This window comes from Aricia agestis, chromosome 4, assembly GCF_905147365.1.
Source record: "Aricia agestis chromosome 4, ilAriAges1.1, whole genome shotgun sequence".
NCBI classification, from domain to species: Eukaryota; Metazoa; Arthropoda; class Insecta; order Lepidoptera; family Lycaenidae; genus Aricia; species Aricia agestis.
In genome coordinates, this window is record NC_056409.1 from 5,374,600 (window position 1) to 5,395,324 (window position 20,725).

The 20,725-nt window shown below is 43.6% G+C and overlaps 1 protein-coding gene across 1 annotated transcript in view; it reads left to right on the forward strand.

Moving 5' to 3' along the window:
• LOC121726065 (mucin-2-like) overlaps positions 1 to 20,725 on the forward strand; it is a 48,118-nt gene that overhangs the window by 27,080 nt on the left and 313 nt on the right. The window contains exons 2-8 of the mRNA XM_042113291.1: positions 5,220 to 5,272; positions 8,555 to 8,823; positions 9,246 to 9,405; positions 10,790 to 10,960; positions 11,216 to 11,394; positions 11,580 to 11,715; positions 12,105 to 20,622. Coding sequence (XP_041969225.1) covers positions 5,240 to 5,272; positions 8,555 to 8,823; positions 9,246 to 9,405; positions 10,790 to 10,960; positions 11,216 to 11,394; positions 11,580 to 11,715; positions 12,105 to 20,622 — 9,466 coding nt within the window. The 5' untranslated portion in view covers positions 5,220 to 5,239. The remainder of the gene's footprint in view (positions 1 to 5,219; positions 5,273 to 8,554; positions 8,824 to 9,245; positions 9,406 to 10,789; positions 10,961 to 11,215; positions 11,395 to 11,579; positions 11,716 to 12,104; positions 20,623 to 20,725) is intronic.

Below are 20,725 nucleotides of genomic sequence, written 5' to 3' on the forward strand. Positions count from 1 at the left end.
GCGGTCCAATTAAGGGGGCGACTAGCCCAAAATTATTAATTTTATAATTTATTTTTCTTACTTGAAAATAAGCCTCGAATTGTTTCATTTTCTAAAATAAGAGATAACATTATATTTCAAAGAAATCTGAGCAAAAACACGATAATATCTTAAAATTTTCACGATAGAAAAAATCACAAAGATGCATCTAATTTTCACTATTTTTTCAAATATTGCCATAACCGTGCATTACACTAAGTTCATATTTTAACACATTGTATAATATTCTATCATTGAGAATATGACCTAGCAGATTTTTAAAATGTTGTATATTTATCGAGTTATTAAGAAAAAACTAACTTGGCGATGATTCCGCGTCGTCCTTTTTCACCTGGCATAACATGATAGACGGGCGTGAGTGTGCAGAGAGGACGATGTTTGATTTATTGGGCTAGTCGCCCTCTTAAGTTAAAATTAACGGATAGTAAATATCTTATAGCTAAAATGTATTTGCTAAAGTGTATTTAGTATGACGTTAATTGCGATTTAATTATCTATTCACACTATTGAATGTGAATAATGTTTATTGTTTAGTAATGAAATATAACGCTGATTGTCTGCTAGAATGTCGGAACTATATTGTCTGGATAATTACTACTTCCGATACGTATCGTTGACACAATGGCTAGATCGCGAACAAAGACAGATTTTTTACGAGATTCGTTGACATGTCGATATATTTCCATACTAATAATTTGTGCTGACCAAATATTTAAAATAATTAAAAAATGTAGCTTTTTATTCACCTGTTTGGTGCTTTGGCGGGAACATTTTTCCCGGACTAGAACTACAAAGTATCTTTCCTGCGGCCTGCGAATCGAGTATTATATGTAAACCGAATTTAATTAAAATAAGTGGTTGAAGCGTGTGACAGACATTCTTGTATTCATATGTGTAACAAATCAATTATTTTTAAACGTTCATTCATTCACTTTCGATTTCTGACCCGTCGTCGGCCATGGCAGACATGTTGGTGCCAGATAAAATCAATTGTTTTTGAATGTGGAACGAGAGTTCAACATGTGACCTGCCGCTGGCGTTTTTTATGCCATTTACAATTCGTGCACAGAGTTGCGAAATGTAAGGAAACGTGTGTACTGACTCATCCTTTATTGAATAATTGTTTCTATTCTCTTAAACTGAAAGGTGAAGGATAAGACTAGTGCCCACGTATATAAATTAATAACTTATGTTAAATTAAAATAATAAACTCTTCATTAAACTATGATATATTATTTTTATTTTGCACAAGAAACATATTTTACAAAATAATAGTTACACAGTAAGAATGGGTCTGCTTATTTCTAATAGTATCATGTAGTATTATGTATCATGTAAGAAAAAAATGTTATAAAGTTTTTAGTACGTAGGTATATACCATATTTACGACGCCTTTATGAAATTAATAATTTACTTTTAGTCTGTAGGTACTCTATGTGAATCTACGTGCTTGTACTACTTTGCCATAAAACTACACTAAACGTAAAAAAAAATTTATTAAACCTGCTTTTGGTAGGTTTAACGATGATGTTGATTTTGACGTGGGAGAGCTATGCTTCGGCACGAATGGGCCGGCTCGACCGGAGAAATACCACGTCCTCACAGAAAACCGGCGTGAAACAGCGCTTCCGCTGTGTTTCGCCGAGTGAGTTTACCGGAGGCCCAATACCCTACCCTTTTCCTTTCCCTACCCTCCCCTATTCCATTCCGTACCCTCCCCTATTCCCTTCCCTACCCTCCCCTCTTACCCATTAAAAGGCCGGCAACGCACCTGCAGCTCTTCTGATGCTGCGAGTGTCCATGGGCGACGGAATTTGCTTTCCATCAGGTGATCCGTTTGCTTGTTTGCCCCCTTATTTCATAAAAAAAAAGATGTAAAAGTAATTAAAGTGATTAATTAACAAAATAAACGATGTCATAAAAAGTCATGAAGTTGTAAATTCTTTTTATGTAGTGGCCAGTGCAATCCTCGATGATATAACATCTTTATTGTAAGCACCCGCTGCGTTTTGCCATTCATACTTTAGGCCAAGAGTGGCGAACAATATTTTTACACCGCCATAAAAATTTACATCACAATTAATTCCGTGTTAAATGCATTATCAAAAATGTGCATACTCCATTTTCTGTTATTATATTTATTTTATGCGCCAAGTAAGTGTCATTAACACTAACACGGGCGTAGCCAGGATTCTATTTAGGGGGGGGGGGGGGGGGGGGGGGTTTATCCTAGGCTTCGAATTCGTGACTTTTACCTTAAGAGTATCTCACAATAGTATTGAAGGTGAGATAAAAATAAAAAACAAAAATATATGAGCGTGCAAACTGGGAATTAATGCCTCCCCTCTCACCCCTCTACTCTCTCCGCTCCACATTTAGGTATGAAATTCGTGAGCATTAGTAACCGATCGATCTTGTCTGCTGCTGCCCCCTGCCCGTACCTCGCTACGCCCATGGACATTAAAATAGTATCATTGTAATGTCACTTAATTACAACAACTATTTGTTCAGGAGGTTTAAACATTTTAGTCAAAATAAATTATTGAAAAAAATGCATTATAAGATCTAATAATACTTAGGAATATACTCGAATTATTTAATTGTATGTGCATTTTACTAGTTAGGTTTTTACTGTCATCATCATCATCATCATATCAGCCTATAGTCGTTCACTGCTGGGCATAGGTTTTTACTGTACTTTTCCCGAAATAAAAACTCTGTATAACAAATAACTTAATACCTCCTAATATTATGGCTAAAAGTACAAAAATATATAAACCTTATAAGCAGAGCCCACACAAACATTGCAACACACGACCTGTACATAAACAATTAAGTTTATAACCGAAGTTTTAATGAAGATTAGGCCAATGTGGCAACTCGCATTGACCTGTCGAGATGCGAAAATAAAACGACATTTACTTATTGGTTAAATCGTGACAAATCACTCGTTGCGACACCTTGCGAAATACTCTATATCAGGGGTCACCAAATGGCGGACCGCGGTCCGCATCCGGACCGCCGACCCATTGTGTGCGGACCGAGCATTTTCGAAAATAAATTTCGGTCTCGACTTACTGATGAACCTCCAGGATTTAATGTCAATACTCAATAGCTTGCACCAATTTTACTCTAAACATCAGAGAGATAATAATTAGCTACAAAAAATAATTACACTTTTCTCATCGATAATATAAATAACTTTGTAATTTCCGTAGTTACCTTTGTTTTATATTTTTTTTTGATAAAATAGGTATGTATAGGTATATGGTAATATTTTTGACGTGGGAGAGCCATGCTTCGGCACGAATGGGCCGGCTCGACCGGAGAGATACCACGTCCTCACAGAAAACCGGCGTGAAACAGCGCTTCCGCTGTGTTTCGCCGAGTAAGTGAGTTTACCGGAGGCCCAATCTCCTACCCTTTTCCTTTCCCTACCCTCCCCTATTTCCTTCCGTACCCTCCCCTATTCCCTTCCCTACCCTCCCCTATTACCCCTTAGAAGGCCGGCAACGCACCTGCAGCTCTTCTGATGCTGCGAGTGTCCATGGGCGACGGAAGTTGCTTTCCATCAGGTGACCCGTTTGCTCGTTTGCCCCCCTAATTTCATAAAAAAAAAAAAAAATGCGGACCGCGAAGGTCATTTCATTTCTTAAAATGGACCCCAAGCGAAACTAATTGGTGACCCTTGCTCTATATTATGCTATGGTCCAGTGGTTTAGAGTGCGGCTCTTGACTCAGAGGTCGGGTGTTCGATTCCCGCGTTGGAAACGTTTTATTTCCGTTTTGGTTAGGATAATACAGACTAATCACCTGATTGACAAGACCCATGCGTCAGATGGGTTTATGGAAAGTCAGCCTTTCGCATGATCTCTAGCCAGTCGTGTCGGTCGTCTGTCCGTCCCATAGGGTTATTAGAGTAAAAGAATAGAGAGAACTCTTGTGTACTGCGCACACACGTCTTGGGCACACCTGCGTAACTGGCCTTGTTTTTATGAAATTTGCTACCGTCACCGAAACCAATGTATGAGATATTATTATTAAGATCCTCTTGACACTAATATGGAGATTACCGTGCACATTCAATGCTTTATTGGGATTAATAATACATATACATAATATGAATAATATAAGGATTATTTCCATAAAAATCTTTAAGAATTCGACATCATCAACACCGCAGTCTGTAAAATGGCTTTAAACATTTTTATTGAGTTTGCTCGGATCTTGTTGGAGAAAACCAAATTACCTAGGTCTTATTTGTAAGAAATGAAACACATTATAGATACCATGAAATTATTATACGTGGGAGAGCCATGCTTCGGCACGAATGGGCCGGCTCGACCGGAGAAATACCACGTTCTCACAGAAAACCGGCGTGAAACAGCGCTAGCGCTGTGTTTCGCCGAGTGAGTGAGTTTACCGGAGGCCCAATCCCCTACCCTATTCCTTTCCCTACCCTCCCCTATTCGCTTCAGATCCCTACCCTCCCCTATTACCCTATTCCCTCTTAAAAGGCTGGCAACGCACCTGCAGCTCTTCTGATGCTGCGAGTGTCCATGGGCGACGGAAGTTGCTTTCCATCAGGTGACCCGTTTGCTCGTTTGCTCCCTTATTTCATTAAAAAAAAAATGTTATTCTTTCGTAATAAATGACACGATGCCTATTTCCTATAAACATTTGGCTAAACGATATCGTTGAGCTTTTATTATTAGAAACATTTATTTTATTACGATATTATGCCCCAATTTCACCAACGACTGTTAAAGTTAACACTTGAATTAGCATCACGTTACATCTTTCGTTTTTCTTATGAATGAAAGAGAAGACATGACATTTTAACAAGCTGCTAACACTGACAGACGTTGGTGCAATCGGGGTTTAGGCATGTAATATAATTTAACGATTGTAACGCCTATTTTATTCCATACGAGCTTTTGCCCGCGGCTTCGCTCGCGTTAAGAAGTATTATTATATACAAACTTTTATCCCCTATTTTAACCCCTTGGGGTGGAATTGATCAAAATCCTTTCTTAGCGGATGCCTACGTCATAATATCTACCTGCATGCAAAATTTCAGCCCGATCGGTCCAGTGGTTTAGGCTGTGCGTTGATAGGTCACCATGTCACCTTTGAGTTTTATGTATATAGATAATATAAATTATTTTAAATTGTTTCAGGTCCCCATGAAGCGGCTGTCATGCGCATAGCGGCACTGATAGCAATCGTTCAGGTAATATAATATCATTACATACTTACTTCTTAATAAAATCGGAAAATGAGCAGATTTATGACCTGCTATTAAGTGATTTCGCCGCCAATGAATAGTATCAATATTATGGGAAAAGCCTTTTAGCCAAGACTTTTTCTTCATCGCTTCTTTATAGAATTGCCGATCAAAATGTACGGAATTGACATAAGAGTTCGTTTATGACGTTGACGTTCGACTCGCTTAATGTCAATTCCATTAATTTTAATTATAAAGAAAACGACTCGGCTACCGGCCCTGATCATCAAGCTTTAGTCTTTACCAATGTAATTTTAACTTCAGTTTTCGATGAGACCCTATTTATATATACTTATATAAAGGACTTGTGTTACGGGTACCGGACAACAGAAATAATATATTTAATACTTTTATACTATACATAATTTAAGATTTTTATTATATTATACATAATATATTTAATACACATCCGAGACCCAGGAACATTGAATACTTTTTGTTCCATCAGCGGGATTAGAACCCGTGACCTCCGTGTACCAACTCGCCCACCAACTGAGTCACAGAGGTCGTCGCAGAAATTGTGACCCTAAATCATAAAATTTCGTTACTAACCTAAAGTTTTATAATTATAATCTTAACCTCTGACCCTCTTAAGGGTTACAGCAAGCGACCCACAGCCACGCCTATTATTAGTCACAACTCACAACAAACGGCTGTAACAACTATACAGTTATATAACTAGTTATTAACGTAATATTAGCTTTTGTCAATGAGCACAAGTTAAGTCATACAAGGTGGCCGTGACGTTCTGAATGATTTAATAGTGGTCTATCATCGATAACTGATTGACTTACGGCCGTTCCTAATATTTGATCTATCTTTGGTTTTGCCCTACTAGAGATAGGAATAGCTCACATTAGACATTAGGGACATATATTTTATGTCAATTGTGAGCTATTCCTATCTCTAGTAGGGCAAAACCAGAGATGGATCAAATATTGGGAACGGCCGTTTATATACAGTGGGTAACAAAACTAAGTAGGTAATCATACTTTAAGGTGTGTATGTGTTCCTTATATTATATAGAGTTCATTGTGATGTGCGCTAAAAGGGCACTTTTTTTTATTTGTACTCGTATGGGCCAGCGTTCCATCGTCGTTAATTTGTCCATAATTTTTTTTTTCCAAAAAAATTGCTCTCTCAACGCTAATACTTACACAGTGAACTCTATACAAGAGACACATACACACCCTAAAGTTTTGTTATTATCACTATTATTATTATCACTTACTTTTGTTACAGCATGTATGTCTATTTACATACAATTATTTCTCAAAATAAGCAGAGATCCTGTAGCTTAGAGAAGTGTTTTTTTTAGAACCAATGGGACATCTTTATTATATTTTTTATTCCGTGGGCAAGATAAGGAAATTATAATAATTAAGCTGTCTATTCTACGTCTGTAAAGTGTAAATTCGGCCGCAGTCTGAACTTACTGCCTGGGGCACAGGCCCCATGGTGAAATACAGCAGATATCTCAATTACATGTTTTTCAATTAATTTTACTCCGTTAAAGTATTTTGTATAAGAGGAAAAACTTTTAGTTTTGTACGCAGTCACTTTTATTAATAGTCACTAACCAGTGATTATCAATATCACAGAATATTACCATATATCCGCACCATACTGGGCCTGTAGACAAGTGGCAAAGCGCTAACGCTAACGCTAACGCTACAAAATGTATGCGATTTGACATAAGTCATCGCTTCGCTAGCGAATACTAATGTCAAATCCATACATTTTGTAGCGCTAGCGTTAGCGTTAGCGTTAGCATTTTGCCACTTGTCTACGGGGGCAGATGAGACGAGTCTATCATAGATTCGATAACCTTTAGGCATAGACTGCGGGACGCCAAAATCTACAACCAATAAACCTATCTCACATCAACATTACGTATCTGAGGCTAGTTATTTACTCAACTCGGAAAGAATAACGAAACAATTCGTGAGAGAGAAAAAAAATATCGTTGAGAACATGTCTAACAATAAGAATCAAGATAACGCGATAATTTGAAACATAGACTTGTGTATCTCACGATTGGACCTTTTGACAGAAACCAGTGAGTTGGACGAGGCCACTTTGAGCAATGTGCATCACTAATCTAAAATCTTTTTGGTCAACACATTATTTTTTGTTAATTAATTTTCGTCGTCTAGATCATTTCATTATAATATAATGAATGAATGATCTGGCTGATACTTAAGACAAAATGATAATATTATTATTAAGTATTATTATTTTGTCTTAAATATCAGCTTGACTATTATTATGAAGGCCCACGTTTATAAAGATTTGATTTGAAAATTACTGTTTTTTCGGGATTAAATACCTCGATCGTCGAAGAACCAGACACAATAGCTTATCTATTGTTATCGCGGCCGCATGTTGTGGGCGTTTGGGAGTTGAAGCATCATGTGTACTCAAATGTGCTCAAATTTCGATGGGGATACCATACGAAATTTTAGCAAAATCCCCGGGGCTCAAAGTATCCCCATACGAAATTTTAGCAAAAAATTTTAGCAAAAATTTTAGAAAAAACCGTTCAGCGGTTAAGGCGTGAGGAGGTTACAGACAGACAGACAGACAATCATGCGTTTGGATATCAAATCCCATTAAATTTTGACATCTAACTTGGCTAACGAATTGGCGAATTTTGACTAAGCACTCTTAGTCAGGGTTCCCTAGACTCTTTAACCAAGTTTTGCTGATTACAGAACCCTAAAGGGGAACCCTAACCAGCAGATTTTTTGTATATTGATACGTTATTAGTAATATAATTTAAGAGTTACATTGTCCTACAAATAGGACAATCCATATTTTAGGACCATCAAATGAAAGTATGAAATCCTTTCTAACTCTGTTAACTACCACTTTCGGGATTTTTCGCAGATAAAATGTTGTTCGTCTTATCAAAATGAAGCTACTCACAAAAAATTAGCTTACAACTGTAATCAAAAAAAATGTTCTAGTGCAGCGGTAGGCAACAGGCGGACCGCGAGTCTCGAATCGCGAAATAATGTAATTTATAATGTATCTTATACCAAGTATCAATGAATTCATCGATAAGGTATACGTACCCTTATTGATTAAAATAATATTTTTAAGCTACATGGACAAATGTGTTTTTTCTGGACCTCGTAAAAATTTTCCCACAGTATCCGGACCCCACCAAAAATTACTTGCCGACCCCTGTTCTAGAGAACCCTGACTATCTGTCTTTACCTGTAGCTGTCGCTAGCTACAGCTGTTTCAGATGGCACGCTCACGGCAGCGGAGCTGAACCGCCAACTAGCGGGGAGCAATGACCTCTCCTTCTTCGAGGAGAGTTCGGAGGAAGGAGTGAGGTTCATGAGAGGGTCTAGGTCGGCCGACTCTCCCCTCTCTCCCGACATCGACGTACAATGCGGCGCCGGACACATAGAAGTCACAGTCGAATTCAACGATGTCTTCGATGGTATCATCTACAGTAAAGGACATCTGAACGATCCTAAGTGCAAGTTAGTAACTTTTGATTCAAAGCTTTATTTCGCATTATCTTTGCTTTGGCGACCTCTTTTGTAAGATTCCCGTAATGTACCAATAAAGTAACAAGTCACTGTGTGCTTCCTTGTAATCAGAACTACCAATTATTATCTATGAATAGGTATTATAGCAGGTCTTGTTCTAAATGTGTGCATTGATGGCACGCCCATTCAATCAAATAGCCTGCCAACACTCCAAAAATCGAACGAAATTCTTCTTTAAACATTACCTTGATATGTCTTATAAACGGCATAACTTTCAGGATTAATCCTGAAAGTTATGGTGCCGTTAACGTGCACCTTAATCTGATTGTCGAATATTTTTTTAAATTTCAGCATTTGTGTATGTTTAATGAATATAATTATCCCTTTCATGTTTAATAAATACCGTATTTCAGGTACGTATCATCCGGCGGAAGTCAGACGCGGTACTCGTTCCGTGTGCCGCTGGACGGCTGCGGTTCGCGGCCGCTGTGTAACGCCTGCGGAACCATCGACAACATCCTCGTCTTCCAGTCAGACGACTTCGTGCAGGGGCCATATGATTTCGCTAGAAAAGTAAGTCTTGTGATATTCAACTATTTGAAAGCCTGTAGGTTTGAAACGCTAGAAATTGAAATGCATCAAGTTCGTGTTCTAATTCAATCACTTCAATGCTATTTACTTATTTCATTCATTTTAAACAATGACAAAAAGGGTGTTTTACTAGCTATCTATTAAATTCGGTTGCCATAATGCAAATGAAAAATATCGAATAGATAGGCTAGCTAGTCAAAGATTTATTATAAACGAATATATTTTAGATATTTTTTTCATAAATAATAATTATCTAATAATAATTGGTCCGTCAGCTTACATAAATATAAAAATAACTACCCTAGATAATAAATTATTATAAATTCACTTAAATATAATCTTCTTTATAAATAAAAATGAGTTCTCAGTTTCGCTAAAACTCGAAAACGGCTGAACCAATTTAATTTATATTCATCTTGAAATATTCGTTGAAGTCCAGGGAGGGTGTGTAAGGTGAGAAAACTCAAAACACGTCAAAATGACGTCAATTTTATTTTCCGAAGTGATGTGAAGTTGACTGGATAACAAATAATAATCAATTTTAAGCACCCAAATACAATTTAAAATTAGCCGTTAATAAGTGAATAAAATAACTAGAACGTTTTTAACAACCCTAAAGAATAAAACAATTATTATTAAAACAGTTGACTATGTCGAAACTGAGCCTTGTTCATTTTATTTTGAAATATTAAATATTTTAATGACTAATTGTTATCATATTTTAATTTTTTACCGGTTTACATTTTATTAAAACAATTATGTATAATTTAACAAGCATTTATATAATTAATGCATATTTAATAAAAATGGTTAGTAACGATGTAGCATGTATTACGCATAATGATTGTATAAATTATAATTTATAAATATTACTGATGACTGTATCAAGTAGTTAAGCTTCAATAAATTACTATTTCCACCCATTCTAATTCCAAAACTTTGACATAATATTTTTATAGCAACGACACATTCCAACCACTCTGCTATTGTCAACATGATCGACATTTATATTATGATCTCAGCCTGCCTAGCATACGCCAACGAAATATCTCACTCTCGCGATAATTAAAAACTACTCGTCTCATAATGTCAAAATCTCACAAAACTCTATAAAAATGAGTTATTTCGATTACAGGTCTACGCGAAAAAAAAATGTTTCTCATGCTAAGGTCAATAGAGATGAAGAGACAAACCATCAAACACCGAGAAAATATGTAGAGTGAGATATCTCGTTGGCGTATGCTAGGCAGGCAGGAGTGCCATAGGGGCATGAAAAGATGGACATTAATTTAGACGCCAAACAGGTGGAGTGTCCACTTTTTAGTCATCCTGATAATCTTCTCATGTATCTTCTTCATCGTTCCAGGTATCATGCGCAAGCACTGCACTCGAAGTGTCGACTGGTGGACGCAGGGAGGAATCCCACACGCTCAAGCTGCGTCCATTCATGGTGGACATGCTGGATGTAGTCGCTGTACAGGGTCCGGCTGGTGGAGTGGAGTGCTGGATGGACATACAAAGGGGTGTCTTCCCTAATGTAAGTATAGATGAGATGGAACTTGGAACTGAGGAGTTAGCTTTGCAGCCGACGTAAGTTAGTTGTTACTTTGGCAGTAATTGAATTGAGTTTACATGAAAAAATCGCTAAATAAATCTTACGTGAGCATTTAATGTCTCTTTGAGTACGCTGTTTGATAAAGAGGTAATTAGAACACGAAGATAAGTAGATAATTAAAAATTTAGGTCGTAAAAAGCTTAAAAATCAATACCTTATTTCATTCCTTATTTTCAGACCTCGCCGTTACAAAACTCGATCAAGATAGGAGAACATTTGACGATATTGATATACCTGAAGGATCTTAGGAAGCAATACAGCCTGAAAGTCCACGACTGCTGGGCATACGATGGCGAGTCATACGACGATCCTAATACGAACAAAATACAATTGACAGATAAACAGGGTTGTCCGAAGTAAGTTATGAAGAACTTTGACGGATAAAATTAATTTCAGTGAATCAATTTTTATTTACATAATTTTTAATTACACTAATCTCTTGTATCGTGATGCTAGTTCCAACAAACAAAATCAACCATCCCGATTATAACTATTCTTAAAGAAATTCTATATTTACCGAGACGAGTGACATCTGTTACAGGAAACGAAAGTTAATAGAGCCTTTCGAGAAGTCAACTAACACGGGATCAAGTGGAGCAACGCTAATTGCCTACAGTAAAGTCAGCGCCTTCAGATTCCCTGACACAGATCAAGTATACCTTACTTGTAACGTCGAAGTGAGTTGTTACTCAAATACTTATTTACCCTACGAATAATAAAAACTAAGGAAGTTGGCATTGCGTTCGTTGACGCATTCAATGCGCCAATACGAAAGTTGAATAAAGGAAGATGACGAAATTTGAAGATGGATTAAGTTTTGAATTTGGTTCCTTTTCGCACACTAAAATATGGCAATAGCAACTCAAAACGACATAAAGTTGTCACTCCTATATTTACACGAAATCGTGTACCAAATACAGTTTGCATGTATTTGACATTTTGTAGACTCGTGGACAAATTTTTTGACACAGTTACTCTTCCTTTGTTTTTATTATTAGTAGTATTTACCTTATCTTCATACCTACATGAGTGGTCAATTACTTTTTATGTTTTAAATTAATTTCAGTTATGTACATCTGAATGCGAAGCCTCATGCACCGGAGTAACGAAAGAAGTATCAACAACGGTCCGTCCACAGCAATGCTATCCAGGATCTCCAGATCCTTCATGCCAAAGAGCACCAAATTGTTACCCGGGAAGCAGCGACCCACGTTGCAGCATACCGACGCCAACAGCTCCTTCATGCTACCCCGGTAGTACTGATCCTCGTTGTCCTCGCCCAACTTATACACCTACTACTGAAAATCCATCATCTTACCTTCCTCCTAAGCCAAATTGCTATCCAGGTTCTACAGATGAACGATGTCCCAAAATAACAACCTATGCTCCTCGCTGTTTCCCAGGAAGTACAGATCCTCGTTGTCCTCAACGGACAACACCTACTCCACTTCGCTGCTACCCTGGCAGTACTGATCCACGGTGCCCTCAACAGCCCACACCATCTTTTCCAATAAGTACACCGAATATTGGTACAACACCTCAACAACAATGTTATCCCGGAAGCGCAAATCCCAACTGTCCACAACCGAGCAAGCCAACTACGTATGAACCACCAACGTATTTACCGCCTAGTCCTACAACCCAAACTCCTGCTAGTTGTGTTGAGGGTAGTTCTGATCCCCGATGCCCTCAACCGACACCTCCTAATATTCAATGTTATCCTGGTAGTACTGATCCTCGCTGTCCACAATCCGAGCCAGATCGAACGACTTCTACTCCTCAGTGTTACCCTGGCAGTAATGATCCACGTTGTCCTCAGACTACAAAATCTATAAACTGTTTCCGTGGCAGCACTGATCCCCGTTGTCTTACAACTACGACGACAGAGTTACCTCGCTGTTTTCTGGGCAGCAATGATCCACGTTGCCCTAAAGTAACATCTCCACCACCCCCGAGATGTTTCCCAGGAAGCATAGATCCACGTTGTCCAAAACCAACAACTCCAGTTCCGCCACGCTGCTTCCCAGGAAGCACAAACCCTAGATGTAAGCCAAGTACATCACCATCAACGAATCCACCAGTTACGAAACAAGATTGCTATCCAGGATCTCCAGACCCTGCTTGCCCGCAACCTTCACGGCCTACAACTTTAAATCCTCCGACTTACCTACCCCCATCAACATCTGGACCGAAGTGTTTCCCGGGATCTAGTGACCCTCGCTGTCCTCAACCTCAACCGACAACACCTGAACCTCCAAGATGCTACCCTGGTAGTACCGACCCACGTTGCCCTCAGCCTCAACCAACAACACTAGCACCTCCAAGATGCTATCCTGGTAGTACTGAGCCTCGTTGCCCCAAGCCTCAACCAACAACACCTGCACCTCCGCGGTGCTATCCTGGTAGTACCGATCCTCGCTGTCCTCAGCCTCAACCGACAACACCTTCACCTCCAAGATGCTACCCTGATAGTACAGACCCACGTTGTCCTCAGCCTCAACCAACAACACCAGCACCTCCAAGATGCTATCCTGGTAGTACCGATCCTCGTTGCCCCAAGCCTCAACCAACAACACCTGCACCTCCGCGATGCTATCCTGGTAGCACCGATCCTCGCTGTCCTCAGCCTCAACCGACAACACCTTCACCTCCAAGATGCTACCCTGGTAGCACAGACCCTCGTTGTCCAAAACCAACTACACCAGAACCAACTAAACCGGCCTGTTATCCAGGCTCACCAGATCCAAGCTGCCCGCAACCATCGCGGCCAACTACATTAAATCCCCCGACTTATCTACCTCCTACAACAGCGGGACCAAAATGTTTCCCTGGGTCAAATGATCCTCGTTGCCCTCAACCTAAGCCGACAACACCTGCACCACCAAGATGCTATCCTGGAAGTTCAGATCCTCGCTGTCCTCAGCCTAGACCAACAACACCTGAATCTCCAAGATGCTACCCTGGTAGTACCGACCCTCGGTGCCCTAAGCCTCAACCCACAACACCTGCACCTCCAAGATGCTACCCAGGTAGTACAGACCCTCGTTGTCCTCAGCCGCAACCGACAACACCAGCACCTCCAAGATGCTATCCTGGTAATACTGATCCTCGTTGCCCCAAACCTCAACCAACAACTCCTGCACCTCCGAGATGCTATCCTGGTAGTACCGATTCTCGCTGTCCTCAGCCTCAACCGACAACACCTTCACCTCCAAGATGCTACCCGGGTAGCACAGACCCTCGTTGTCCAAAACCAACTACACCAGAACCAATCAAACCGGCCTGTTATCCAGGCTCACCAGATCCAAATTGCCCGCAAGCATCGCGGCCAACAACATTAAATCCCCCGACTTATCTACCTCCTACAACAGCGGGACCAAGATGTTTCCCTGGGTCAAATGATCCTCGTTGCCCTCAACTTAAGCCGACAACACCTTCACCACCAAGATGCTACCCTGGTAGTACCGACCCTCGGTGCCCTAAACCTCAACCCACAACACCTGCTCCTCCAAGATGCTACCCAGATAGTACCGACCCTCGCTGTCCTCAGCCTCAACCTACAACACCTGCACCTCCAAGATGCTACCCTGGTAGTACTGATCCTCGCTGTCCTCAGCCTCAACCAACAACACCGGCACCTCCAAGATGCTACCCGGGTAGTACAGACCCTCGTTGTCCAAAACCAACCACACTAGAACCTACCAAACCGGCCTGTTATCCAGGCTCACCAGATCCAAACTGCCCGCAACCATCGCGGCCAACAACATTAAATCCCCCGACTTATCTACCTCCTACAACAGCGGGACCAAGATGTTTCCCTGGGTCAAATGATCCTCGTTGCCCTCAACCTAAGCCGACAACACCTTCACCACCAAGATGCTATCCTGGAAGTTCAGATCCTCGCTGTCCTCAGCCTCAACCAACAACACCTGAACCTCCAAGATGCTACCCTGGTAGTACCGACCCTCGGTGCCCTAAACCTCAACCCACAACACCTGCTCCTCCAAGATGCTACCCAGATAGTACCGACCCACGTTGCCCTCAGCCTGAACCAACAACACCAGCACCTCCAAGATGCTATCCTGGTAGTACTGACCCTCGTTGCCCCAAGCCTCAACCAACAACACCTGCACCTCCGCGATGCTATCCTGGTAGTACCGATCCTCGCTGTCCTCAGCCTCAACCGACAACACCTTCGCCTCCAAAATGCTACCCTGATAGTACAGACCCACGTTGTCCTCAGCCTCAACCAACAACACCAGCACCTCCAAGATGCTATCCTGGTAGTACCGATCCTCGTTGCCCCAAGCCTCAACCAACAACACCTGCACCTCCGCGATGCTATCCTGGTAGCACCGATCCTCGCTGTCCTCAGCCTCAACCGACAACACCTTCACCTCCAAGATGCTACCCTGGTAGCACAGATCCTCGTTGTCCAAAACCAACTACACCAGAACCAACTAAACCGGCCTGTTATCCAGGCTCACCAGATCCAAACTGCCCGCAACCATCGCGGCCAACTACATTAAATCCCCCGACTTATCTACCTCCTACAACAGCGGGACCAAAATGTTTCCCTGGGTCAAATGATCCTCGTTGCCCTCAACCTAAGCCGACAACACCTGCACCACCAAGATGCTATCCTGGTAGTTCAGATCCTCGCTGTCCTCAGCCTCAACCAACAACACCTGAACCTCCAAGATGCTACCCTGGTAGTACCGACCCTCGGTGCCCTAAACCTCAACCCACAACACCTGCACCTCCAAGATGTTTCCCCGGTAGTACCGACCCTCGCTGCCCTCAGCCTCAACCGACAACGCCTGCACCTCCAAGATGCTACCCCGGTAGTACCGATCCTCGTTGCCCAAAGCCTCAACCAACAACACCGGCACCTCCAAGATGCTACCCGGGTAGTACAGACCCGCGTTGTCCAAAACCAACTACACCAGAACCTACCAAACCGGCCTGTTATCCAGGCTCACCAGATCCAAACTGCCCGCAACCATCGCGGCCATCAACATTAAATCCCCCGACTTATCTGCCTCCTACAACAGCGGGACCAAGATGTTTCCCTGGGTCAAATGATCCTCGTTGCCCTCAACCTAAGCCGACACCTCAACCAACAACACCTGAATCTCCCAGATGCTACCCTGGTAGTACAGACCCTCGTTGTCCTCAGCCTCAACCGACAACACCTGCACCTCCAAGATGCTATCCTGGTAGTACCGACCCTCGATGTCCTCAGCCTCAGCCTACTACACCTGCACCTCCAAGATGCTATCCTGGTAGTAACGACCCTCGATGCCCTAAACCTCAACCCACAACACCTGCTCCTCCGAGATGCTACCCTGGTAGTACCGACCCTCGCTGTCCACAGCCACAACCTACAACACCTGTTCCTCCAAGATGCTACACTGGTAGTACAGACCCTCGTTGTCCTCAGCCTCAACCGACAACACCTGCACCTCCAAGATGCTACCCTGGTAGTACTGACCCTCGATGCCCCAAACCTCAAACAACAACTCCTGCACCTCCGAGATGCTATCCTGGTAGTACCGATTCTCGCTGTCCTCAGCCTCAACCGACAACACCTTCACCTCCAAGATGCTACCCTGGTAGCACAGACCCTCGTTGTCCAAAACCAACTACACCAGAACCAACTAAACCGGCCTGTTATCCAGGCTCACCAGATCCAAGCTGCCCGCAACCATCGCGGCCAACTACATTAAATCCCCCGACTTATCTGCCTCCTACAACAGCGGGACCAAGATGTTTCCCTGGATCAAATGATCCACGTTGCCCTCAACCTAAGCCGACAACACCTGCACCACCAAGATGCTATCCTGGAAGTTCAGATCCTCGTTGTCCTCAGCCTCAACCTACAACACCTGCACCTCCAAGATGCTATCCTGGTAGTACCGACCCTCGCTGTCCTCAGCCTCAGCCTACTACACCTGCACCTCCAAGATGCTATCCTGGTAGTACCGACCCTCGATGCCCTAAACCTCAACCCACAACACCTGCTCCTCCGAGATGCTACCCTGGTAGTACCGACCCTCGCTGTCCTCAGCCACAACCCACAACACCTGCTCCTCCAAGATGCTATACTGGCAGTACAGACCCTCGTTGTCCTCAGCCTCAACCGACAACACCTGCACCTCCACGATGCTACCCTGGTAGTACTGACCCTCGGTGCCCAAAGCCTCAACCTACATCACCTGCACCTCCAAGATGCTACCCTGGTAGCACAGACCCTCGTTGTCCAAAACTAACTACACCAGAACCAACTAAACCGGCCTGTTATCCAGGCTCACCAGATCCAAGCTGCCCGCAACCATCGCGGCCAACTACATTAAATCCCCCAACTTATCTGCCTCCGACAACAGCGGGACCAAGATGTTTCCCTGGATCAAATGATCCACGTTGCCCTCAACCTAAGCCGACAACACCTGCACCACCAAGATGCTATCCTGGAAGTTCAGATCCTCGTTGTCCTCAGCCTCAACCTACAACACCTGCACCTCCAAGATGCTATCCTGGTAGTACCGACCCTCGCTGTCCTCAGCCTCAGCCTACTACACCTGCAACTCCAAGATGCTATCCTGGTAGTACCGACCCTCGATGCCCTAAACCTCAACCCACAACACCTGCTCCTCCGAGATGCTACCCTGGTAGTACCGACCCTCGCTGTCCTCAGCCACAACCCACAACACCTGCTCCTCCAAGATGCTATACTGGCAGTACAGACCCTCGTTGTCCTCAGCCTCAACCGACAACACCTGCACCTCCACGATGCTACCCTGGTAGTACTGACCCTCGGTGCCCAAAGCCTCAACCTACATCACCTGCACCTCCAAGATGCTACCCTGGTAGTACAGACCCACGTTGCCCTCAGCCTCAACCGACAACACCTTCATCTCCAAGATGCTACCCGGGTAGCACAGACCCTCGTTGTCCAAAACCAACTACACCAGAACCAATCAAACCGGCCTGTTATCCAGGCTCACCAGATCCAAATTGCCCGCAACCATCGCGTCCAACGACATTAAATCCTCCGACTTATCTACCTCCTACAACAGCGGGACCAAAATGTTTCCCTGGGTCAAGTGATCCTCGTTGCCCTCAACCTAAGCCGACAACACCTGAACCACCAAGATGCTATCCTGGAAGTTCAGATCCTCGCTGTCCTCAGCCGCAACCAACAACACCTGAACCTCCAAGATGCTACCCTGGTAGTACTGACCCTCGGTGCCCTAAACCTCAACCCACAACACCCGCTTCTCCAAGATGCTACCCTGGTAGTACCGACCCTCGTTGTCCTAAGCCTCAACCTACAACACCTGCATCTCCAAGATGCTACCCTGGTAGTACTGACCCTCGGTGCCCAAAGCCTCAACCTACAACACCTGCACCTCCTAGATGCTACCCTGGTAGTGCAGACCCACGTTGTCCAAAACCAACTACGCCAGAACCAACCAAACCCGCCTGCTATCCAGGCTCACCAGATCCAAACTGCCCGCAACCATCGCGGCCAACAACATTAAATCCCCCGACTTATCTACCTCCTACAACAGCGGGACCAAGATGTTTCCCTGGGTCAAGCGATCCTCGTTGTCCTCAATCTCAAATTACGACACCTACACCTCCTAGATGCTTCCCAGGAAGCACTGATCCCCGTTGCCCTAAACCTACCGAAGGGCCCAAATGTTACCCAGGTAGTGCTGACCCTCGTTGCCCTCAAATAACAACTCCAACGCCACCTAGATGCTATCCTGGTTCATCTGATCCACGTTGCCCTACACCTACGACTACCGAAGGGCCTAGATGTTACCCTGGCAGTCCCGATTCTCGTTGTCCTCAAACGACTCCCGCTCCACCTAGGTGTTATCCTGGTTCCTATGATCCACGTTGCCCCAAACCTACGACTACCGAAGGACCCAAATGCTATCCAGGCAGTACTGATCGCCGTTGTCCTCGACCTACAACACCAGCACCAACAAAGCCAAACTGCTATCCAGGCTCCCCAGATCCAAATTGCCCTCAGCCATCACGACCTACGACTTTAAATCCTCCGACTTATCTTCCCCCATCTACGGTAGGGCCAAAATGCTTCCCAGGTTCTAGTGACCCACAGTGTCCCAAGCCCACAACTCCAGAAGAGCCTAGATGCTATCCCGGCAGTACTAATCCACGTTGTCCACAACCAACAACGACAGAATCACCACGCTGCTATCCTGGTAGCACCGATCCCCGCTGTCCTCAACCAACAACAAAGGCACCTCCCAGGTGCTATCCCGGTAGTTCAGATCCACGTTGTCCTAAGCCCACAACAACTGAAGGGCCAAGATGCTACCCTGGCAGTCCCGATCCTCGTTGTCCTCAACCGACTACCGCACCACCTAGGTGTTATCCTGGTTCCTCCGATCCACGCTGCCCCAAGCCTACAACTACCGAAAGGCCCAGATGCTACCCTGGCAGTACCGATCCCCGTTGTCCTCGGCCAACAACACCAGCACCAACAGAACCGGTTTGTTATCCAGGCTCCCCAGATCCAAATTGCCCTCAGCCATCACGACCTACAACTTTAAATCCTCCGACTTATCTTCCCCCATCCACGGCAGGGCCAAGATGCTACCCAGGTTCTAGTGACCCACGGTGTCCGAAGCCCACAACTCCAGAAGAACCTAGGTGCTATCCCGGCAGTGCTAATCCACGTTGCCCACAACCAACAACGACAGAATCACCACGCTGCTATCCTGGTAGCACCGATCCCCGCTGTCCTCAACCAACAACAAAGGCACCTCCCAGGTGCTATCCCGGTAGTTCAGATCCACGTTGTCCTAAGCCCACAACAACTGAAGGGCCAAGATGCTACCCTGGCAGTCCCGATCCTCGTTGTCCTCAACCGACAACCGCTCCACCTAGGTGTTATCCTGGTTCCTCTGATCCACGTTGCCCCAAGCCTACAACTATAGAAGGGCCTAGATGCTATCCTGGCAGTACCGATCCTCGTTGCCCTCGACCAACAACACCAGCACCAACAAAACCAGATTGCTATCTAGGTTCCCCAGATCCTAATTGCCCGCAAACATCACGACCTACAACTTTAAACCCTCCAACTTATCTTCCCCCATCTACATCAGGACCAAAATGCTACCCAGGTTCTAGTGATCCACGATGCCCCAAGCCCACAACTCCAGAAGAGCCTAGATGCTATCCCGGCAGTACTAATCCACGTTGTCCACAACCAACGACGACAGAAACACCTCGTTGCTATCCTGGTAGTACCGACCCACGCTGCCCAAAGCCTACCTACAAACCAACTTGCTATCCTGGTTCTAAAGATCCGAGTTGCCCGTCTAAACCATCGACATATGTTCCTCCTTTAGTAACTAAGCCAACACCCAGTTCGTGTTATCCAGGATCAAAAGATCCAAATTGTCCACAACCTTTTGCTCCAAGTAGCACCAATCCGCCATCGACGTATCTCCCACCCTTTCCTCCTTCCAAAGGTGGAGCACAAAAAAGGGATATATCAGAAAATGAGCCTTCCGATGACTACGAACCTTCTCAATCTGACATAGGTATGAAGATTTCTTTTTTTTTTAAACGATAAGTATATATATTTTTTTTTTAATTCACCCTTACGATTTAATATAGTACTGTTTTATTTGGCTACCATTAAAG